Source organism: Nyctibius grandis, chromosome 6 (assembly GCF_013368605.1).
Source record: "Nyctibius grandis isolate bNycGra1 chromosome 6, bNycGra1.pri, whole genome shotgun sequence".
Lineage (NCBI taxonomy): Eukaryota > Metazoa > Chordata > Aves > Nyctibiiformes > Nyctibiidae > Nyctibius > Nyctibius grandis.
This window is the reverse complement of record NC_090663.1, coordinates 40332-63801: the sequence shown is the minus strand read 5'-3', so window position 1 is coordinate 63801 and position 23470 is coordinate 40332. Positions and strand designations below refer to the sequence as shown.

The following is a 23470-nucleotide window of genomic DNA, read 5'->3' as shown; positions in this document are numbered from 1 at the left end:
CCAGTCGCCGTCCCAGCTGCGCTGCTCTCCCTCACGCTGGTCCTCACACGCCCGGAGCGGCCCAGTGTCCCCGAGCCACCGTCTCTCCCCCTGCCCACGGCGCTGGTCCCCCACGCTCGCCACCCCGCTGGCCCTGCCGCCCCGCTGCTGCGTGCCATGGGCAGGACGGGTCCCACGCCAGCCGTGCCCCACACAGGACGGGTCCCACGCCAGCCGTGCCCCACGCAGGTTGGGCGCCCCACACCTCGTCCAGCCCCATCAGAGCTGGTGCCCAGCGGACAGCGGGTGCCCCACGTCTGCCGTCCCACGCAGGAGCCCCCCGCGCCCAGCCCGGCGCTGCCCCCCCGTGCCAGCACCCCCCGCGCCAGGCACCCGCCCGGCGAGGCAGAGCTATTTTTACCGGCTGCTTCTGCCTGGCTGGAGCTGTGAACTCGCCGTGTTGATGCTGAAGGGGTTTCTCTTCTGCTCTTTGTGCTGAAGCGGCAGCAGCGCGGATCAAAGCCCGTCCCTTCGCGTTCCGCCGTGGCGGGTGAGAGGGGGCGCAGAGGCGGGCGACGCTCCCGTCCCGGGGGGCCGCGGCGGCGGGGCCTGGGCTGACCCACCTCTCTCTGTCCCCGCAGGTCCCCGGGACCCCAGGAGCCATGGGCAAGGACGGCCAGCGCCCGGCCCCGCGGGCAGCCCGCTGCGGGCGGCACTGAGGACAGCGGCGGCACCATGGGCCGGCGGTGCCAGCGGGGCGGCCCGGCAGCGGGCAGGGCTGGGTGGGCATCGTGCCGGGGGCTGTAGGGGCGGGCGGCGGGCGGCGTGCCCGCCGGCCCCTCGCCCTCGCCCCGCGTCCCCTCGCCGCGGGGGCACGGGATGAGGCCGCGCGCCGCCCCGGGGACGGGCGCGGCCCAGGGCTCCGGCCGGAGGTGCTCGGCCCCCTGCGCCCCGCCGCGGCAGGGCCCTGAGCCATGGCGAGCCGGGAGCCCCTTCCTGGCCCCGCGCCCGCCGGCGAGGGCGGCCAGGAGAAAGCCACGACGGTGCGGTCGGTGCTGCTCAACCGCGACTCGCCCGACGCCCAGAGCCGCCTCAAGCGCCGCCGCAACCGCACGCAGCAGGTCCGCTTCAAGGACCTGGTGGAGGGCGGTGGGGGGCCGGCGGGCAGCCCCCCGCCAGGGCCCACGCAGCCCCCCGGGCCCAGCACCCCACGTGCCTCGCCGCCCCCCGGGGACGCGCCGGCGGCTCCCTGTGCCTCGCCGCGGCGCTGGCCCCGGGGCCAGCCGGGCTCGCTGACGCTGCCCATGGCCAGGAAGGCGAGCGCTGCCATCCAGACCTCCCCCAGCCTCCACAAGCCCTGCCCGGGCCCCCGGCCCCGCAGCCAGAGCGGCTGCGACGTGGCCGGGGCCGCAGTGCTGCCCGCCGCTGCCGGGAGCGCACGGTGCCCGGGGGGGGCCATGCCCACCGGCGCCCACCGCGCCGTGCCCCGCGGGCGCCCGGCAGCCTCCCCGCGCAGGGTCACACCACAGCCCTCGCCCCGCACGCTGCGGGGTGCCGGGTGCCACCGCCACCGCCCAGGGAGCCCTGCCCGCCGTACCCGGGCACGGCCGGGTGCCCCGCCGCCCGCTGCCCCTCCCCGGCGCAGACCCCCGCGCCCTGCCCGCTGCCCACCGCCTGCGCCCGGCTCCGCAGGACCCCGGGGGGCAGCCGTGGGGCTCCCCCGCGCCCGGCCTCCATGCCCTGCGTCCAGCCGCCCGCCACCCCACAGGGGCTCAGCCGCAGCGACTCGGAGCGCAGCCTGCCCCGCGGGCACCCGCCGCCCCGCGCCTCGCACCCCGTCCCCGACACCCACGGCCTCCGCCGGCCAGCTCAGGGCAGCCCCCCGCGGGACCCCCCGCCACCCCAGCACCAGCTCTGCGGCACGCCCCGGGGGGGGCCCTGCTGCGCCTCGCCAGCCCCCGTGCCCCCGGCGCCGCGCTGGCACGGCTCTGCCGCCGCCGTGCCGGACAAGACACCAGCTGCGCTCGCCCGGCTGGACCCCTGCGGCAACTGCAGCCGGCTGCGCACCGCCGAGCCCGGGCATGGCCGGGCAGGACCGGGGGGGCCCGGGGAGCCACCGCCCCCCGCCCCGCAGGGCCCCGGTGTGGGGACGCAGCCGGCCGGGCGGGCACCGCCGGGCCCCTGGCACGGGCAGCCCTGCCTCACCGCCGAGCAGGCGGAGACGCTGCGCCACGTCCAGGACCTTCTGCAGCTGGTGGTGGTGGCCAAGGGGCCACCGGTGGGGCCACCGGCGCGGGACGAGGACGCCCGGACACCTCAGGGAGAGGGCCCCGGGGGCCAGGGGGACCTGCGGTCCCAGCTGCAGTCCCTGGAGGGGGTCCTGGAGACCAGCCAACAAACCATCCGGGTGCTGCTGGACGTCATCCAGGACCTGGAGAAGAAGGAGGCGCAGCGGGACGGGTGAGCAGCGGGGACGGGGGGGGGACGGCAGGGTGATGGCCCTGGGGAGGGGAACGGGGGGCCCTGCCAGGGAGTTGGGACAGCCCCGGGACAGCCTCCCCATCCCTCACGCCCGCTCCCAGCTCCAGCTTTGGGGTTACCCAAGGCACAGATCTGGGGGCCGGTGCCCCAGTGACCGTGTCTGTGCCCACGTGCCAGGGACAGGGACCTGAGAGCTGGGCCAGGGGCTCTGGCCAGGGACGGGGACCTGAGAGCTGGGCCAGGGACTCGGGACAGGGACAGGGACCCAGGAACTGGGCCAGGGGCTCTGGCCAGGGACGGGGACCTGAGAGCTGGGCCAGGGGGTCCGGCCAGGGCCAGGGACCCGAGAGCTGGGACAGGGACTCAGGACAGGGACCCAGGAGCTGGGCCAGGGACTCGGGACAGGGACAGGGACCCAAGAGCTGGGCCAGGGCCCCCGTGCGGGGCATGGCAGGGGCACGTGCAGAGCGGTGCCCGCAGAGGGGAGGTTTGCTCCCGCGGTCGGGGTGGGGTTAGGCTGCTCGGGAAGCTCATTTAGCTTAATTGAGATCTTGGCTCTGTGCGCTGCTGCAGTCAAATGAGCAAAGGATTTGCCCAGAGACACGAGGAACGGGGTGGGAAATCCCATAAACAACGACCCTGGTGCCCTGACGCTGGGGAACTGACCCGTGTGCCCCGGGTCAGGGTCCTGCGGTGCCACCAGCCCTGGCACCACGCACAGTGTGACGCGTCCGGGTGCCACCACCAGCACCATCCCGCACCGCCCCACGCACCCATCTCAGGGGCAGAGCTCATCCTGGCAGAGAGGCGCAGTTTATGCGATGTCAGATGTACCTTATAGATATAAAAAAGGTTTCGTGATCTAATTTATGCGCTGAGAGTATAATCCCAATTGTAATGGATAATTTGGTGCATTGGAAGACCTAGTTTGTGAGGGCTGGGAACAATCGTGATCAAGGTCGAGCTAGAGGAGGAAGGTTTAAGCAGGACGACTGCGCTGTGGGACGGGGGGGTCCCCAGAAGCTGCAGCCTGCACCGCCTCGGGGGGCAACGCAGACGGGGGGACGGAGCCCATGGGGGTGACCGGGGCAGTTCATGGGGCCCTTTTCTTATAGCTCTGAAAGCAACCGGGGTTGGGGCACCGCAGGGGAGCAGCGCTGGGGTGCCGGGGGTCCATGGGCAGGAGGGCGGCGGGGCAGGAGGGGAGGAGGGCAGGAGGGCAGGAGGGGAGGAGGGCAGGAGGGCAGGAGGGGAGGCTTCTCTGGTGCAAAAGCATCGAACAGAGATAAATGGGGAGTTTGGCGCAGGCTGGGGGCTGCTCTGGAGCATCTCCCCCTGCCCCCCGTCAAGGCACTGCTGTGCCACCCGTGCCCCGCACAGCCCTCGCACTGCCCATGGTCCCACTCCCTCCGTGGCACCACGTCTGGGGAGAGGCACGGTGGCCTGGCATCAGATGGCATCTCTGGGTCAGCTGGGATCCAGGGAGAGAGGGGCTGGGGCCCAGGAGGGACAGGAGCTGGGTCCTGGGGACAGAGGGGCTGGGGCCCAGGAGGGACAGGAGCTGGGTCCTGGGGACAGAGGGGCTGGGGCCCAGGAGGGACAGGAGCTGGGTCCTGGGGACAGAGGGGCTGGGACCCGGCTCCCGGCTGCGGGATCATGAGCTCAGCCGCGGATGCGGGGCCGGGGGGGGCACAGCCAGCCGGGGCCCCCGCTCCGGGCTCACGGCCCCGCCGCTCTCCCGCAGGCGACACTCGTACCGGACCGGGCAGGACATCGCCAACTGCGGGACCTGCCGGGACTGCGCCTGCATCATCTACAGGTGGGAGCCAGCCCCGGCCCCCCGCGCGTCCCCGGGGGGTCCCTGCTCTCCTCCACCCCTCTGACTCCTCATTTGGCTGTTCAGCCCCTGCCCCGATGCCCCCCGTGCGTGGGGCAGACGGGCTCTGCTCTGGGGGGCCCCGGCCCCCCGCACCCCCCAGCCGTGCAGTGCCTCCCTCACCCGTTCACACCGCGGACCCCCCGCTGCGGCTTGGGGACGTCGGCGCTAATTGGGGCTGACGAGCCTGTCCCCACGCGGCACTGTGGGGAGGGATGGCACCTCTGGGGAGGGGGCTCCCTGCGATGGCCACACTGGGCCCCCCCGGGCTGTGCTGCCATCCATGTGATGAGAAAAGGCTCCGGTGGGCCGCGGGGTGCCAGGGGCCGGGGCAGCTCCTGGCACCGGCCCTTGGCATCGCCTGCAGCCGACCTGCCCCGCTGCGTCCTGCCCCCGGGCCACGCACACCCCAACTGTGCCCACCATGGCGGCCCCGAGCCCCCCCTCTGTCTGTGCTGGGTGTGGGGGGGTCCCTCCCCCTGCTGCCAGCGCGCCCCTTTTGCTAGAAATATCTGGGGACAGCGAGTGTCCTCAGAGGGCGAGGGGACAGGAGGTGACAGGAGGTGACGGGAGGGGACGGGAGGGGACAGGAGGTGTTAGGGGGCCGCGGCGGGCGATGGCCCCTCACGGCGTCCCCTGGTCCCCCAGCGTGGAGCACGATTTCCGTCAGCAGGAGGGCCGCTTCCAGCGGGTGCTGAGCCGCATCGAGGGCCACACGCCGCCGGGCTCCCCGGCAGGGCCCGTCCCACCGCCCGGGCAGGAGCCGTCGCCGGTGATGAAGGTGCCGGCCAAGCTGGACGCGAAGAAATCCCGGCGCAAATGCTTCTGGTTCCTGTGAGCCGGCCGTGCCTGGCAGGGGGGAGCGGGGCACTGACCCCTGCCCACCCCCTCTCCCTCCCTCCCGGGGTTGGGGTAGCACCAGCGTTTGTATTTTTAACCGTTCAGTTCCACCCACCACAGCCCCCGTGTGAGTGAGCCGAGGGGACAGCGGCTGGATTTAAGGGGAATTCAATAAATCCTACAGAGACGCTATTTTTGGTACATCCTCTCCCCGCTGTGCACTTCTGTTCGGGGAGGGTGAGGAGGGGGCCGCAGCCCTTGCCCAGCCCCGGGCACCCACAGCCCTGTGGTGAGAGCAGCCACGGGGCTGCCTGGGGGCCACCTGCAGCCCCCGGGCTCCCAGCCCGCCCCGGCACCCCCCAGCCCGGGCTGCTCCCCCCGGTTAACCCGGAGCACCGAGGGTGGCTCCTGCAGCCGGGTCAGAGGCAGGGGGAGATGGTCTCGGTGGGACCCTGGCAGAGCTCTGGGTGGGAGGGTGGGGGTCCCGGGGGACACGGCTCTCCTTCCAGCGAGCTCCCCTGTGCGAGGCCAGGGCTGAGCACCACAGAGCCTGCCGGTGGTGCTGCGGGGGCTAGAAATCCCCGCTCCCCCTTGGCCGGCTGCAGGCTGCGCTGGCTAATTACAGGGAGAGAGCAATTAGCAGCTCAAACAGTCCAGCCTCTGCCAGGCTGCCCACGAGAGGAGAAATTCAGCCTCAGTGTAACGAGGGTCCCCAGTTAACGCGGCTGCGGTGATGCTCGCCGAGGGGGTGATGCAGCCAGTGCTGTCCCTCGGGGGTACGAGAAGGGGTCACCGGGCAGGGAGGGGTGATGCTGGTGCCTCAGCACGTCGGTGGGAGCGACCCCGGCACCGGGATGCTCACAGCCCCGGCAGCCCCGGCACCGGAGAGCAGGGGCAGGGCCGGGGAGGACAGAGCTCCCGTCCTGCCGCCAGCTCCGCCGCCGCTGTCTGGTCGGGTCTTTGGCAACGAGGACAAAGGACGGGACGGCAAACGTGGGGGCTTGGCCCAGGACGGCTCCAGCAAAGGGCCGAGCTGCTGCTCCGGCTGCCCACACCTCCCTGGGCACGGCACAGCACGGCATGCAGCATGGTATGGCACAGCACAGCACAGCACGGTACTTCCCCCCTGCCACACAGCCCCATGCTCCCTCTGGGCCCCGGCACACGGTCAGACCCAGCCCCTCGCCCACCCTCACACCCACTCCTCACCGCCCAGCCTTGCACGACAGGTCCACCTCCACGTCCACACCGGTGTGCCCCGACCCCCTTGGCCACAGCCCTGTCCCCTCCTGCGCCATCAGGTCACTGCAGCCACGCTCCAACCTGCCCCCCCCTCCCCTGAGATGTGCGTGTCCCAGCACGTTCCACCCGTGTTCCTGGCATGTGACGTGGTGACGGTTCACGGGTCCAGGCGCTGGTTTGCTGGAGGATCCAGCCCAAACCCCCCTCTGCTCCCAAAGGGGCGTCCGGCACCGCAAGCACCCGCCTGCTGCTGCCAGCGCACCCCCTGCCCCAGCCCTGCCCCAGCCCTGCCCCAGCTCATGGAGCACAATCACAGAACCATGGAAGGACCTTTAGGATCATCAGGTCCAACCATTCATTACCCCAGCCCTGCCAAGGCCACCACTGACCCATGTCCCTCACACCACATCTACATGGCTTTTAAACCCCCCAGGGATGGGGACTCCACCACTGCCCTGGGCAGCCTGTGCCAGTGCTTGACAACCCTTTCCATGAAGACATTGTCCCTGATCTCCAATCTAACCCTCCCCTGGCACAACTTGAGGCCGGTTCCTCTCGTCCCGTCACTTGTTACCTGGGAGAAGAGACCAACCCCCCTCGCTGCACTCTCCTTTCAGGCAGTTGTAGGGAGCGAGAAGGTCTCCCCTCAGCCTCCTTTTCTCCAGGCTAAACCCCCCCAGGTCCCTCAGCCGCTCCCCATCACACTTGTGCTCCAGACCCTTCCCCAGCCCCGTCGCCCTTCGGGGCTCTCTTGAGCACCTGCTGTGTCTAACACTCACATCCCGCCCAGTGGGTGCCGTGGAGCAGCGCTGGGCACCCAGACCCCCAAATCAGCGACACCTTTTGCATCCCCCGAGGGCAGCCCCCACCCCCGGCACAGCACGCGGCGGCCGCGGCGGTACCCACCCGCAGGGCGCTCTCCCGGTCCAGGACGATCACCCGCCGGGTGACGGTGCGCAGCAGCCGCTCCAGGATCAGCTGCGTGTGCTTCTTCACCTGCACCTGCGAGGCAGGAGGGTCACAGCCGTGCAGGGATCACCCCAGCCCCTCTGCAGCCCCAGCCGTGGGGCACCGGGGCCGTGGGACGAGCCCTGTGCCCGGGATCCTCGTCCGTGGGACCAGAGAGCTCTGGTCCGTGGTGGTGGCCGGGCAGGGGCACGCTGCCAGGAGGGACGGGCTCGTGGCACCGCGGGAATCACAAGCTGACTCTAAAGGTTCGCAGGGGGGGCGGCAGCACCGGGGCGAGGGGTCGGAGCTGCAGCTGGAGCAGGTGATGTGCTGTGGTGCGGGCGTGGGGCTGGGGGCTCCGCGCCGCTCGGCCGCGTACGCCTCCCTGGCAAAGCCGGCCGGACGGCTGGGGATGGCTGGGGACCACTGGGGATCACTGGGGACCACTGGGGATGGATGGGGATCACTGGGGACCACTGGGGATGGCTGGGGATCAGTGGGGACTACTGGGGGTGGATGGTGGTGGATGGGGGTGGATGGGGACTGCTGGGGGCCACTGGGGATGGATGGGGATCACTGGGGACCACTGGGGATGGATGGGGACCACTGGAGACCACTGGGGGTAGATGGAGATGGCTGGAGACCACTGGGGATGGATGGGGATGGCTGGGGACCACTGGGGACCACTGGGGGTGGATGGGGACAGCTGGGAATCGCTGGGGATGGGTGGGGACAGCTGGGGATGGGTGGGGACCGCTGGGGATGGGTGGGGACAGCTGGGGATGGGTGGGGACCGCTGGGGATGGGTGGGGACAGCTGGGGATGGGTGGGGACTGCTGCGGATGGATGGGGGTGAATGGGGATGGCTGGGGACCACTGGGGATGGCTGGGAATCACTGGGGACCACTGGAGGTGGGTGGGGATGGCTGGGGACCACTGGGGATGGCAGTGTCTGTGCTAGCCAGAGCTGCCCCCCAGAGCACTCAGCACTGCAGACAAAGGGGTGCTTCAGCCGACCCGGCGCTGAGACAGGAGAAGTCCCCTCGCCCCGAGCACCCCGACTGTCCCCTCCAACTGGCTGTTGTCAGGTTGAAAGCCAAGGCCAAACCGGGACATTCCAGCCGCCATTTCTCGGGGCTCCCAGCCCCGCAGGGCACCCCCCAGACCCGGCCCCATCCCTGCAGCAGCCCAGCTCCACGCGCTGGCTCCAGGCGACCGCGCGGGGTTTGTCACCATGGTGGGACGCAGACGAGCCCTGCCCGAGGGCGCAGGGGTGTCCAGCTCTTTCCCACCACCCGCCGCGTGCCGAAGCCCACCCGGGGGGCACTCACCAGCTCGGCGTCCCCGCGTTGTCCCTCGCCGTGCTGCGCTCGCAGCTCCTCGGCTCTCTGCAACGCACAGCACCCGGGGAGTCGGGCTGGGGCCCGGGAGGGCAGCCCTGTCCCACCAGGGCCAGCCAGGACCAGGCAGGGACCCCCCAGGACTGTGCTGAGCCAGACACTCCAGTACCACAGGGGGGGTGGGTATGGGGGCTCCCCGTCACCCCGGGCACGGTCAGCTCCCTGCTGCAGGGTGCCAGCACGGACCCCCCCGCCCAGGGCTCTGGCCCACGTTTGGGGCCATCCCTGCTCATGTTGGAGCGCGAGGTTGCCCAGGGCCAGCCCCCATCGCTGCCCGCTCCCTGCCCTCGCTGTCCCCGTGCCGCACCCCGGGCCCTGGGCTCGGGGCTGTCCCTGGCTCAGAGGCTCTTCCCTGCTCATGGGGGATCACCAGAGACCAGCTGAGGTGGACCAGGAGGTTTGTACCCCCAGCTCGGGCAGGTCCCCACGGGGACGGTGGGTGCCAACAGCCCACCGTGACCTCGGACGGACCACGACCAGCCCCAGCCGTACCACGGCCGGTGAGCTGGGCTCAAGGGGGTTTAACTGGGTCATTCCCAAGGCGGTTACTGGGGAGGGAACAGGTGGCAGCACGGGGCTGGGCTTTACCTTCTGCACCCTGTAGAGCACCTCCAGGATGGTGCCGAGCAGCTCGACGCAGGCGTCCTCCTCCTCGCCGCCCTCGATGAGCTCCCGCAGGATGGGCAGCGCCGTCTGCAGCACCAGCTCCCGGCACTCTGCGGGACGGGGAGGTGCGGGGCTGGCGGCACGGCCTGGCACGGCACGGCACGGCACGGCCCCGGTGCGGGACAGGGACCAACGGGGCGGACGGGACCTGCACGGCGCCTGCTCCGGCTGCGACCCACGCGCACAGAGCTGCCGACGTCCCCCCAGGATGGAGCAGGGTTTGGAGAGACATTAAACCCTGGCGGGCTCCAGCACGGAGAGCCCGTCGCACCCCATCGCACAGCTACTTATCCCTCTGCTAAAGTAAACTGAGCTAAAACAGAGACCCCTCATCTGAGCCTCTCCTGCTCCAGCCTCGCCAACAGCCCTCGTGCTGCTTCTCGGCTGTTAAAGGTGCTGATGGTTTCACTACAGAGATGGAGACTTTTTAACCTGGACACCAGATAAACCAGAGCCTGAACGGATGGGAAACGTGTGCTGCTGCTGTGGTACATCCCCCCGTGCCCCCGCCCAGGGCTGCGATTCGTGACACGACGCGGCCCCGACGGCTCCACGCGGCTGCTCGTGGCTGCGACGGCAACGCTGCCGTGGGGGCGAGGGGAAGGGCAGCGGGGGGAAACGTTTCTCTGTTGGTTCCTTGCTGGCAGGACCATCTGCCATGGTAGGGTGTGGAGGAACGGTGAGGTGCCACCTCCGTGGGGAGGGATGCGGGGAAAGACCCGGGCTGCACCCGGTGAGGGCTGGGCACGGGCATGGGCGCTGTGCCGGGGCAGAGGAGGGTCCCCACGGCAGGGACCCGTCCCCTCCAGTGCTCACCATAGCACTGGAAGATCTTGCTGCTGACGATGTCGGCCAGGGACTGCAGCTTCTGCCGCAGCAGGCGCCGGGGCGGCAGGTTCCCGATGAAGTCCCGCAGCACGGCCCTGGGTTTACGGGGTGTCAGATACGGGGCTGGCGACAGCCCCCGCGCGCCTGCAGCCCCGTCCTGCTGCAGGGGACGAAGGCAGCGGCAGGGGGTCGAGTAGAGATTGCCCCTGTGTTTGGGTCAGGACGGGGCTGCTGGGCAGAGGGAGCGGCGTGATGGGGGCAGAGGGCACAGGGCAGGAGGGTCCCATGGCACAGGGGGGTCCCACGGCACAGGGGGGTCCCACAGCACAGGGGGGTCCCACGGCACGGGGGGGGGGTCCCACGGCACAGGGGGGGGTCCCACGGCGAGGCAGCCCGTGCCCACCGCAGATGGCCACGTGGAGACCCCCGGCGTAAAGCCCTGCCTGGATTCCCAAGGGGGCCCATCTGGGACGGGGGTTTCCAGGCGCAGCCCCTGCCCCAAGCACAGGGTTTGGGACTGGGAAGGGGACATGGAGGCAGTTCCTGGGGGTCAGGAAACCCAGGCCCCTCTGCCTGCCCCCGGCTCGATGGCATCAACCCGTGTCCCCACGGCAGCCCCGGGACGGGGGGGTCACCGCGGGACGGGAGCGGGGGCACGGCGCAGAGCAGGGTGGGGGTGACGGGGGCAGCGGGGACCCTACCCCAGCGCGGAGGAGTCGAAGACCCCGAACACGTCCTCGAGGATGGAGGGCAGGTACTTCAGGGCTGCTCCCTGCAAAGAGACGGGACGGACCCATGCCGTGACTACCGGGACGCTGGCCCTGGCTTGTGTGGCTTGTAAAGCCCCCAGCCCCGGTCACGGCTGCTGGAGGAGGGGGCTGCCCTGCACCAGCCTGGCTCCATCCCTCGGTGCACAGCGAACACGGGCACTGGGCGAGTCCCCGGGGGGCTTTGCCCCCCTGCAGTGGGACCAGGCACCTCTGCTCGGCTCCGACCCCGCGCTGGGCACCCACGGGGACGGCTCTGTGGGGATCTCAGAGGCGATCCAGAGCTCCATCCCCGCAGCCCTGCGCCCCAGACCCGGCTCTGCCACCCGGCACCGCCTTCCCGGTGAGCCCGGTGCCCTTTGCTGATTCCCCAGGACCCACCAGAAATGCCCATCCCAGCACGACAGCTCTCCGTTCCTAACGCCTTTTTTAGAACAGAGAAGATATCTATTAAGGAGATTAAGATCAGTTATTCTAACAAACTCGCACAATGCTAATTTTAAATCGGAGCTGTACCGAGTTAGTCTCGCCTATTGTGTCCGTTATCTCAGCCGGTCACATTTGTAACTTCAAAAACTAACAGCTAAATTTGACTTTTTGTTCATTAAACTCCATGCTGAGCTGTAACTTATTACTTTGTTCCTATCACAGAACCACAGCACGGTTTGGGTTGGGAGGGACCTTAAAGCCCATCCAGCTCCAACCCCCTGCCACGGGCAGGGACACCTTCCACCAGCCCAGGTTGCTCCCAGCCCCATCCAACCTGGCCTTGAACCCTGCCAGGGAGGGGGCAGCCACAGCTGCTCTGGGCAACCTGGGCCAGGGTCTCGCCACCCTCACGGCAAAGAATTTCTTCCTCACATCTCATCTCAATCTCCCCTCTTTCAGTTTAAAACCGTTCCCCCTCGTCCTGTCACTCCAGGCCCTTGTCAAAAGCCCCTCTCCAGCTTTCCTGTAGCCCCTTCAGGCACTGGAAGGTGCTAGAAGGTCTCCCTGGAGCCTTCTCCTCTCCAGGCTGAACAGCCCCAGCTCTCTCAGCCTGTCTCCACAGCAGAGGGGCTCCAGCCCTCGGAGCATCTCCGTGGCCTCCTCTGGACTCGCTCCAACAGCTCCGTGTCCTTCTGTTGGGGCCCCAGAGCTGGACGCAGCACTGCAGGGGGGGTCTCCCGAGAGCGGAGCAGAGCGGCAGAATCCCCTCCCTCGCCCTGCTGGCCACGCTGCTGGGGATGCAGCCCAGGACACCGTTGGCTCTGGGCTGCCAGTGCACGTCGCCAGCTCATGGTGAGCTTCTCGTCACCCATCACCCCAAGCCCTTCTCCTCAGGGCTGCTCTCAATCCATTCTCCACCCCACGGCACGGTACCTGGGAGAGCAGCGTGGGACCCTCCAGCGGGCACTTCATCAGCTGGTTCAGAGAGAGGAAGAACCGCTGCAGCGAGCGCTGGAACTCGGCCGTCTCCTTCCCCTCGTAGAGCCTGAAACAGCCAGAGTCACCGCACTGCCACCACCGCCCTGGCACAGGCCACCCTGGCACAGCCACCAGCCCTGGCACAGCCACCACCCTGGCATGGCCACCGTCTGCCCCCAGGGCCAGCCTGAATCGCCACTCAGACATACTCACATATATACTCTTTTTTAACAGGCTCCTTTACACGGTTTTACCCCCCGAAGCCCTCCCGAAGGGGGTTGCCATCGTCCCACCCAAGCAGGGAACCTCCTGCACCCCCCAGCCTGAGCACGACCCGCGTGAGCCGCCCCAGAACAAACCAAACTCGTGGGGAATTTCAGCCCCGGGGGCTGCGAAACTGCGAGGAAGCCTCAAAGCTGCCGCTCAAACGCACAATAACGAGGATAAAGTCGCTGGGAGGGGAGAGGAGAGCAGAGCCAAGAGCCCCCTCCCCAGCAGCTGCCCCATTTCTAGTGCCCCTGAGGTCAATGTCACAGAATCACCCGTGGGCAGCCTGGGGCAGCTGCCCTGTGTGTAACTGCTCATGGCCTCGGTCACCAGCCACAGCTGGGCACAGCCTGGGACAGAAAAAGGATTCTATGAACTCTACCCCCACCAACCCAGGACAATTGTCCCCACCGATTTCTGAGCTTTGAAGCGTGTAACGACCCCACCCAGAGCAGCACGGAGCCGTCGGGGCGCAGCCCAGGGAAGCTGCCCCGGTGCCGCTGTGGGCTCCCGGCAGAGCACGGGCTGGGGACACGGCCCCAGGGAAGCCCCTTCCAGGCACGGAGCTCCCACAGCTGGGGCAGGATCCGGCCCCGCCACAGCCCACCGGCCCCACGCAGGAGGGACCGGCTCCCCGCAGGGGCTGGGGCGATGGAGCTCCAGCCCCACCATCCCCGCAGCGACCTGGGCTCCTCGGACGAGCTGCGTGAGCTGCTCGCCCCGTCCCAGCGGTAACACATCATCAAACAGACACAGCAATCCACAGGAACTTACTGTAATTACAGCCTAATTTCTTTAAATTAGAGACTGTTTACAGATTGCAGCACTGTTTAAAGTGTTTAGGAGATCTGAGGAGTCCGTGTTACTGCGCTGAGATCACTCAGATAAAGGGAAGATGAATAAAAGCACTAAATGTCTTCAGGGATGGCTCCGTTCCAACGCAACTAACTCACGGGGCTGTTTGCAAACGCTCCATATAATTAATTTTCTCTGCCAGAGGTTCTATAAGCTGGGGGATTCGCTCTGTATTTTCTGTATGAGGAGGAGGTAGAGCCCTCGGTCTGATGCCGGAGCAGCCGCCGGGCCACGGGGAGACCCTGGGACGGGCTGGCACCGGGCACGGGGGGCCCTCGACCCCCCCGGGGGACGCTGCGGCTTTCGGTGCCGCGTACTCGGAACGAAAGAGGAACGTGACCTGCTCTTCCTGGTAGCCCCGGGCGGGCGCGAGGTCGGTTTTGCACCTCAGCCCAGCAGCACGGCCGGGCTCACCCACGCTGCAGATCAGGACAAGAACCCCGTGCCCACGGGGAGCAAAGGAAACCGGGTCCTGGGGGGACTCTGGAGGTGCCTGGGGGGACTTTGACCTTATCCTCAGCAGCAACAAGGAGCTGTCGAGGCTCCCAGCCCCTTACACCACATATCACAGGGTCACAGAAGGGTTTGGGGCAGGAGGGTCCCTCAAAGACCATCCAGTCCAACCCGCTGCCACCAGACCCGGCTACTCCAAGCCCTGTCCAGCCTTGAACCCTGCCAGGGAGGGGGCAGCCACAGCTTCTCTGGGCAACCTGGGCCAGGCTCTCACCACCCTCACAGCAAAGAATTTCTTCCTCAGATCTCATCTCAATCTCCCCTCTTGCAGTTTAAAACCGTCTCCATCGCGAGAGGCTTTTAGGAGCACGCGGGGAAAACCACCCTGTGCGGGGCGGCTCGGGCAGAGCCAGCCCTGCCCGGGGCAGGGGGCACCCTGGGTCCCCCTGGCCCTGCACACGTGGCATTTGGGTGAGCCGTACACAGGAGCCGGGCACTGCCTGAGCCACGGCACGTGGCACAGACCCCAGTCCCGGGGCTGACGTGCCAGCGGTGCTGCCGACACAGAGCCTGGCAGAGCGCGGTGCCCAGGCCGGGGGGGGCGACCGCCGGTACTCACCGGGCGAAGAGGTGCCGGGAGCGGACGATGAACTTGAAGACGTACTCCAGGGCCTTGAAGGTGCGCAGGAGGGGCTCGCAGGGCTCCCCCCGGCTCGCCTGCTCCACGTACTGCGTCAGCACCGAGAGCAGCTTCCTGCGGGACGGGGACGCGCGTGGGGCCGGGGCTCGGCAGCCCCCCCGGCCCCGGCCCCCCCCGAGCCGCTGCCGGGCACCCCCTGGGCTCCAGCCTGTCCCCCCCCGTGTGGGACACGCACTTGTAGGCGAGCGTGGCGCTGAAGTGCTGGCGGATGTAGGCCTCCAGGACGGCGTTGAAATGCTGGAACTTCTTGTCGGCCACCAGCCCCACGATGAACACCTGGGGGGGCGGGCAGCGGGCACGGCTCGGGGCGGGCAGCGGGATGCCCGGGCACAGCCGGGTGCCACAGCCGGAGCGGCATTGACCCCTCGGGGGGGTGCTGAGGCCGCCAGACCCCCTGCCCACCGCCCAGCCTGCGGCACGGGCAGACCCAGGACATGGAAAGCCCTGCTTACCAGGGCGTCAAAGACAAGTGTGTCGTACACATCCGTGTCCGAATTCTCCATCATGATGGAGAACAGGGCGTCCAGCGTGTCCTGGAGGAACTAGGGGAGACAAGAGCACTGTGAGGGCTCAAGCAGTAACTCCCAGCGTCGTCCCGGACCCCTCGGAGCGCAGGACCGACGTCCCTGGCACACAGCTCCTGCCCACCCTCTGCCCTCCACAGCCTGGGACGTCCGGCCCTTTGCCAGCACTCAGCTCCCCGGCTCGGCCCGGCCCCTGCGGGGAGGCAGGAGGAGGTGGGGGGAAGGTCCTGGTCCCCATCCCAGTCCCGGCCGTACCTTGATGACCTCCCCTCCGTCCACGTTCATCAGCTTCTGGAGGTTCCCGGTGAGGAGGCTGGGCTTGGAGCGCCACTTCAGCAGCCCCAGCAGGTTCACTGGGCAGAGGGGACAGTCAGCACCGTGGGACCGACCCCCGGGCTGCCCCGGCCCACCCTCGCTGCCCGGGAGAGGGCCCACCCCAGGGGGACATGGTGCCACTGGCTGCCAATCCCACCCCGGGGGGACACGGTGCCACTCGCTGCTGGCCCCATCCCAGGGGACATGGTGCCACTCGCTGCCAGCCCCATCCCGGGGGACACGGTGCCACTGGCTGCCAGCCCCACTTCCCCCGCTCGCTCCAGAGGGGCACGGGGAACCGTTCGGTGACCGCCAGCACCTGCCCAAGGTCACCAGCACCTCTGTGTTCTGGGAGAAGCACAGTCTGGTGGGTGGCAATGCCCTGGTGGGGTGGGGGCACAGCCCCGCTGCCACCCCCGCGGGGAGCCGGGACTCACCGTTCTGCGTCAGCTTCGTGGAGCAGACGAGCGTCGAGATCTGGAAGCTGTCCCGGGCCGACACGGTTAAGCCCGACGTGGCCCCGCTGACACGGAAGGAGGAGCCGGAGAGGAGCTTGGGCTCCGGCAGGTTCCTCGTGGAGGGCAGGGACAGGTACGCGCCGGCGTCCTCCAGCTTCCTGCTGTCACCCTGCGAGGCAGAGCACGGCTCACAGCGGGCACGTGGCTCACACCAGGCACAGGGCTCACACCGGGCACACGGCTCACACCGGGCAGAGCACGGCTCACAGCGGGCACACGGCTCACACCGGGCAGAGCAGCCCCATGGGAGCCCCGAGGGATAGGGCTGGCCCATGGGCTCGGTTTTGTCCCCAGGCTGGGCAGGGCAGGGCACAGCGTCTCCCTGCGGGACAGGGACTGGGCACCACTGGAGCGATGGATGGGGAATGGTACCGGCAGCGCGGGGCTGGGACAGAGCAGCCAGGCTGGGGAGAGCCCGTCCGGGCTGGTCCTGCCCTGGGGCGGGAGGCGGACGGGGCAGCCCGGGCACGGACAGACAGACGGACAGCAGGAGGAACTCCTCCATCAGGCTCGTGGGGAGCGTTGGCCGAGGCCAGCTGCACAGCCAAAGGAACCGTGAATTCTCCCTCCTCGTGTTCCCTCCCTGCTCTCCCCGGAGAAAAAAACGTCTGTTTTACGCAGAAAAACGCTGGTGAAATCACGCAAAGCGGCAAATCCCTCCGTGGGGACCTTCCCCCCGAGTCGGACACGTTTAAGTTTCTGTTTTCTAAACAAAACTCGTCGTTTGCAAAGGAGCCGCGCGGAGATGAGGGACGGCGGGTGCGGGAGCTGTGCGGGAGCCCCCACTGTCGAGGGAGGGAGGACAGGAGGGGCTGGAACCCCCCGGGGGACCTCGGGTACAGGCCACCAGCGCGGCAGCTCCGGCCGGGACTGGGAGCCCAGTGCCGCGCGGGCAGTGGCCAGGGGCTACCGGAGGCTACTGGGGGAGCGGCCGGGGGAGCCGCCGTCCCGCAGCCGCCCCGCGCCGGGGTCTGCCCGCACCCGCACCTTGTACAGCACCAGGTCGTGCTCCCCGTCGCGCAGCGTGGTGCCGTCCGGGCGCATGAGCTTCACGAAGGCCATGGAGAAGATCCGCTCGCTCCTGTCTTTGGCTGCGAGGGGCGAACGTGGGCCTCGGTGAGCCCGGGCACGGAGCGGGGCCCTCAGCCATGCTGCTGCTCCCAGGGCTCCAGGCTGTGCCCACGCATGGCGAGACCCCCCAGTCCCCCCAGTCCCCCCCGGGAGAAGCGTCTGCTGCAGCCGCTTGGGAACCCCGGAGTGGGAGAGAGGGGAGAGACGGCAGCGATGTCCAGGGCAGTGGTGGAGTCCCCATCCCTGGGGGGGTTTAAAAGCCGTGTAGATGTGGTGCTGAGGGACATGGGTCAGTGGTGGCCTTGGCAGTGCTGGGGTAACGGGTGGACTCGATGATCTTAAAGGTCCTTCCCAACCCAAACGACTCTGTGGTTCCGTGATGTGCGGCCAGAGGAGCTGCATCCCCGCACGGAACGGGACGAGGACCACCCGTGGGACCCTCCTGTCCCGCAGCCCCCGAGCTGCAGCCAGCCCACGGCCACCACAGCCCTCGCTGGGGACGTTGGGGACCAAAGGAGACACTCACAGTCGCTGGAGGAGCGATGCCGGAAGGTGAATCTCAGGTGAGTCCTGTGGACGTCCTCGATGGGGACAGCGATCTGGGGGAGAGAACCGGAGGGCACGGGCTGGGCGACGCGGCTGGCCAGGGCTGCTGGCACTCAGGCGAAGGCTGCGCCGAACTCTGAGCTGCTTAAATCCACAACCACGTGCTTTTCCTTTCAATTAACAGTGCTTAATTGGAGATGGGTGTCCGTGCCGGCGGTGTACGGCCACGCACCCGCGGGGAGAGGAGCAGTGATGCAGGGGCAGCACCAGCAATGCCGCATTGGCACGGGTGGGCATTGCCTCCCCGCCACGGGATCTGCCACGGGTCACCCTGGGTGACAGCCAGGGCTCAAGCCGTGACACCAGCAGCACCTCCATGAGCTGGGGAACAGGGGGCTTTGCCCCCCGAGCAGCCAGCCCTGACGGGGGTCCCCTCCCGCAGCTCGGTCCTGCTGCAGGGAGGAGCGCGGGACGCAGCCCCGGGGGCTCAGCCCCGGCCCCGCCGCAGCCCCCGGGGCTCGCACGGACCTTCACCGTCTCCATCCACCGCTGGTGCCGCTGCTGGTAGTAGACCACGGAGCGGTACTCGCTCGCCGGCTTGTCCCCCGCGCCCTGGTAGATCACGTTCTGCGGGAGCAGCGGTAGGAGAGACGCGTCGTGGTCAGTCAGCTCCCGACATCGTTACAGACCAAACAAACTCCGAGGGCTGAAGGGTTTTGCACCCCCTGCTAACCCGGGCCAGCCCCCCAGCGGTCCAGCCCCCCCAGCCGCCCTCCCCTGCCCACCCCACGGCAGCCCCCACCCCAGCCCCCGGCATGGGCGCCCAGTTTGGGGGGGGTGAACTGGGTCTGAGCCTGCCCCCGTCCCCCCCTGCCCTCCTGGGGACCCTCCTGCCTCTCTGGGGACACGGAGGGCTGGGACACCCTGTGCCCCGGGGGTGGCCGGGGGTTCTGGCTGTCTGACTGTGCCCGGTTTGTGCTGGCACCGGCGCTGCCACCAGCACTGGCACTGCCACCAGCACGCCACGGAGCCGCTGCCTCTGCCCGAGGCGGGGGGTGACACGAGGGACAGTCCCTCACCGTGGGGCCGGGGCTGAGCCGGCGCCTGCCGTACCTGCACCACGCTGCCCGACTCGTCGCACACGCGCACCGTCACCTCCACGTTCTTCTGCGTCTTCTTGCTGCCCTTGTCGAACTCCCCCTGCACCAGCGTCAGGTAGATGTCGTTCCTGACGTCACCTGCGGGCACAGCCCCGTCAGCAGGCCTGGGTCCCCTCGGCGGGCACCCCGTAGCACCAGGGACCACCGGGGACGGTCCGCCCCGCCGCCCTGCTTGCCTGGCATGATGACCTCCGGGTAGCCCAGCTTGCGTGCCACCACCGTGCTGCGGTCCACGAGGTGCGGGTGGTCCTTCCGCGCTTGGCCCAGGTCCCCCCAGAGCATCTTCAGGGACACCCAGAACCCTGCGTGACAGAGCAGGGGACATCAGCCCCGCCAGCTCAGCCCGGGCCGTGCCGCACGGGCAGGGCTGTGGCCACGCGTGCCACCCGCAGGAGGGTGCCCAGGGCCGGCCGGGGACCGGAGCGAGCCCCCAACCCTGCGAGGAGCAGGGCACCGGGGCAGGGGGACGCGGGGGCTCTACCTTGTCCCTTGTGGTTGATGTCCTTCCCCTCCACCGCTTTCCTGATCATGTTGTGGGGGAAATCGTTGTCAGCGGCCGCCCTGCGAGCACCGGAGCGGCGATTCGGAGGGGCTCCCGGCCGGGCGCACGCGGGAACCCGCACGGCTACTGCCCACGGCCGGGCACCGGCCACCCTGCCCACCGCCCACCGTCCACCGCCCAGCCCCGCCGCGCTCACAGGTGCACGGGGATGAAGTACTGCTTGTCCTCGTCGCTCTCGCACTTCCCCTTGCTGATGTCCGTGATGTCCATCACTGCGGCGGCACAGAGGTGGCACCGTGGGGTGGCTGCCACGGGCACCAGCAGCCCCCTGTGCCAGGGTCCTCCGTGCCATGTGCTCCCAGTTCTGTCCCGTCCTGCAGCCACTGCTTCACCTGTGCCCCCAGCACTGACCCCACCGGTGCTCCGCTGGGAGCCCCCGAGACCCCGCTGCCCCCCGAGCCGCACGGGGCTCTCAGCAGGGAGGAACCCCGTGCCCACCCGGCTCTGCGGTGGGTGGGCGTGCTGCTGACACGGGCTGGGACCTGCTGTCATGGCACATGGGCTGGGACCTGCTGTCATGGGACACGGGCTGGGACATGGTGTCATGGCACATGGGCTGCGACATGTCTGGCGAGCCCCCCGCAGCCCAGTGGCCAAGAGGGGGGTGCTGGGGGGTGCCGGCGTGGGCAGCCCTGGGGGGTCCCCTCCTGGCACAGCCCCGGGGGTCTCCTCCCGGCACAGCCCCGGGGGTCCCCTCCTGCCCCCACCTGAGATGCCGAAGGGCCGCCGCAGGCCCGTGCTGAGCTTGCGGCTGTGGGAGTCCCGCAGGTCCATGCGTCCCACCCGGATGATCTGGCACACCAGGAAAAGCCGCTCCCGCTGCAGGTCTTTGCTGCCCAGGTCCTGGGTGGGGGGGGGACACAGGGGCTGCGTGAGCCCCCGCTGCGTGGGGACCTGCCTCTGCCGGCACCGGGTGACCGGAGGGTACCGGGGTCTGTGCGGGAGGATGCACTGGCAGGTGCAGAGCGGGTCCCTGCTCCTGGTGCCCCGGCACTGCCTTGGGGGGCTGGGGACACCCCCTGCCCTGTGCCCGCAGAGGGGCCCAAGGGACGGGGACCCCACACCCGAGGGACGGGGACGGTGCTGGGGCTGGTGGAGAGGCCAGGCAGCACGGCCGAGGGGCACGCTGCCCTGGGAGGGTGTGGGTCTGACACGGCGTAGGGCTTGTGGGGGTGGCCATGTGCCACAGCCCCTGGCACCCTGGGGGGCTGGGTCCCAGGGGTGCTGCCCCAGTGCGAGAACCTTCCCGTGGGGCTGTGGCACAAGGCAGTGGGGCTGTGACATGGGGCTGCGGGGCTGTGGCACGGGGCTGTGGCACAGGGATGTGACACGGGGCTGTGGGGCTGTGGCACGGGGCTGTGGCACAGGGATGTGTGCACAGGGGGCACCCGAAATGCTGCGGGGTGGTGGGGGCACCTCTGAGGGCAGCGCCGGGGGGGCACAGGAGCAGTGCTGCTCGGGGGTCCGGCTCACCGTGAAGACGGCCCGGAGGTTGTTGAGCAGGTCGATGTCCTGGGGGACGCCCGTGCTGGCCCAGCGGATCACGTAGCTCTCGCTGCCGGGGGAGGCGAGCGGTGAGGAGCCCGCGGCGGGGAGCGGGCACCGGGACGGCGGAGCCGGAGCTCGGCGCGTCCCTGCGCAGCGGGGTCCAGCCGGGCAGAACCCCCTGCCCGCTCCCACCGCGCAGACCCCTTGTCCCACCAGTGGCACCAGTGGTGGCACCGGGACTGGCCCGGTGCGGCGGGGGGCTGACAGCCCAGCCCAGCTCTGGGTGCCCTGGGCACACCGGCTCCCCGGTCCCTCGCACGGGGGCCGGCAAGGGCCGAGCTGGCAGCAGGGGTCCGGTTGCGGGGGTCCGGCGGCGGCGCTGGCCCCACCTGATGAGGCGCTGCTCGCCGGGGTCGTACAGGGCCATGAGCAGCTGCGCCTCCTCGCCGATGTTGCAGACGAAGTTGCGCACGCAGAGGTAGAGGCTGTGCGAGGGCGAAGCTGCCAGGCGGGCGCTGCAGCCCAGCGCGCTCTGCTGCGGGCTCTGCGGGGCACCGGGACACTCAGCCCCTGGCACGGCACGGCACGGCATGGCATGGCCAGCGTGCCGCGGCCGGCTCTCACCGTCTCCTCCTGGATGCGCTGCGTGACGGTCTGCGCCGCCCTCCTGTGCGCCTGGAAGAGGCTGATGACGCTGGTGCGGTCGGGGTCCAGGATGTTCTCGTCCTCGTCCCGCACCACCAGGTCCAGCGCGAGGATCCTGCGGGGCCGGGACGGGCTGAGGCAGGAGCCAGCGCTCGGCTGGGCCGGGGGGACACGGGGCTGGGTGGGACCCGCCGGCCCTCGCACGGGCTGGCACGGGGGCTGAGGGCGCGGGCACGGTGTGGGGGCAGGATGGATCCCGACGGGTCCTGGCCAGCGGCAGAGCCCTGGCAAGGGGACAAGAGCCGGGCAGCACCAGGGATGCTCTGCAGCCCCAGCCAGGGCTCGTTGGTGACAGCCCTTGGCTGGGTGGCTTGTACACCCGCCTGCACACTCACCGTGCCCAGCCACCATGGGACAGCCAGCCGGGACAGCGGGGACACAGGTACAGCCACCCAGGATGATGGGGACACCGGGACAGCCAGCCAGGACAGTGGGGACACAGGGACACCCACCCAGGATGATGGGGACACAGGGTGCCCCAGGGATACCCCACCAGGATGACGGGGACACCGGGACAGCCAGCCAGGCCAGCGGGGACACAGGGACACCCAGCCAGGCCAGCGGGGACACTGCAGCAGAGTGGTCGAGCGTCCCCTGACACCCCCCAGCCCGTGCCCGGTCCCCCCGCTCCGTGCCCGCTCTCACTTGTTCCCGTAGTCCATCTTGCCCGTCACCTCCTTCTTGAGCTGCAGCAGCTCGTCCTTGGGCAGCGTCCCCGAGAGCAGCTGCGAGCGCCGCTCCAGCAGCTCGCACATCATCCTCCTCACCTGCCGGTACCGCTCTGCCCGCCCCGCCTGCGGGCAGCCCACCGGGTCACCACGCGCCCCGCCAGCCCCCCGGGACCCCCCGGCCACCCCCCCGGCCCTCACCACGTAGAGCTGCTTCCAGATGGTGGCCCACTCCCGCAGCGTCGTGGTCATCTCCTGCACCAGGGGCATCTCGGCGGGCACCACGCTCTCCTCCACCCTGGGGAGGGCACAGGAGCCCTGGAGCCCCCCGGCACCGCGCGGGCAGACGGAGCCCACCCGCCCGCGCCCGTGCCCGGTACCTACCCCCGGCGCTCCACCACGGCGCCCTTCAGGCGGATGAGCGAGGCCGGGAAGATGCCCTGGGGGAGCCGGAGCCGTCAGCACCCGCGGGCCGGGCTGGGCGGGTGGCAGCCCCCCCGGAGGGGCACGGCTGGGGGCTCCCTGCCCCAGGGTCCCGCAGAGGGTCCCAGGCTGGCAACGCTGCGGGGTGCCCAGTGCATCCCCCCGCAGGGACAGGGTGAGCCCCCGGCCGTGCCCGCAGCCCCCTGTGCCCTGGCAGCCCCCACCTACCCGGGCAGCCCCCCCTGCGCCCCAGCAGCCCCCCACCCACCCAGGCAGCCCCCCACCTACCCGGGCAGCCCTGTTCCGGAGCGAGTACCCACGGTACCAGCCTGCAAAGGAGGGTCGGGGACACCATCAGCCGCGCTGGGGGACCCGGCAGCGTGGCCAAGAGAGGGGGGCAAGGAGTCCCCGTGTCAGGGCGCAGCGGGCACCCAGCCCAGCGTCCCCCTCAGGGGCTGGCGGCCCCCCCGAGCCCCCCGCGCCCTTACCCTCGGAGGCCTGCAGGATGTGCACGGTCTCCCCGACCTGCAGCGCGAGGTGATGCTCGCGGGTGCGCGGGAAGTTCCACACGGCTGCGGGGAGAGGGGCCGGGGGCCGTGGGGAGGGGTCCCGCACCCCGACCCCCTCACCAGCACAGCCCCCCGTGCCCCGGCGCCCTTCGGGACGGCGTCCCCACGGCCACCCCCTCGTGGGAGCAAGGCCATGGGGTGGCAGGGGAGCGGGGTGTCGGGGGGAGTTGGTGGCAGGGGCACTGGGGGGGGGCACTGGGGGGGTGGGCACT

At 69.7% G+C, this 23470-nt stretch overlaps 2 protein-coding genes across 2 annotated transcripts in view; one reads left to right on the top strand and one right to left on the bottom strand.

Moving 5' to 3' along the window:
* The window catches only part of LOC137665141 (dedicator of cytokinesis protein 2-like), a 39340-nt gene that overhangs the window by 14727 nt on the left and 1143 nt on the right, over positions 1–23470 (bottom strand). Inside the window, 27 exon segments of the mRNA XM_068403967.1 lie at positions 7325–7420; positions 8698–8754; positions 9355–9482; positions 10249–10355; positions 10962–11032; positions 12390–12501; positions 14629–14763; positions 14885–14985; positions 15162–15251; positions 15489–15586; positions 15986–16175; positions 17054–17157; positions 17664–17736; positions 18212–18310; positions 18797–18921; positions 19020–19145; positions 19325–19404; positions 19542–19617; positions 20113–20248; positions 20879–20960; positions 21283–21437; positions 21518–21653; positions 22244–22392; positions 22468–22564; positions 22651–22706; positions 22978–23018; positions 23178–23261. Of these exon segments, the coding sequence (XP_068260068.1) occupies positions 7325–7420; positions 8698–8754; positions 9355–9482; positions 10249–10355; positions 10962–11032; positions 12390–12501; positions 14629–14763; positions 14885–14985; positions 15162–15251; positions 15489–15586; positions 15986–16175; positions 17054–17157; positions 17664–17736; positions 18212–18310; positions 18797–18921; positions 19020–19145; positions 19325–19404; positions 19542–19617; positions 20113–20248; positions 20879–20960; positions 21283–21437; positions 21518–21653; positions 22244–22392; positions 22468–22564; positions 22651–22706; positions 22978–23018; positions 23178–23261 (2804 nt within the window).
* Positions 954–5274, top strand: LOC137665142 (INSYN2B protein-like). Its single transcript, XM_068403969.1, is given in 4 exon segments — positions 954–1461; positions 1464–2439; positions 4205–4279; positions 4985–5274. Coding segments are annotated over 4 exon segments (1749 nt in total). The 3' UTR covers positions 5175–5274.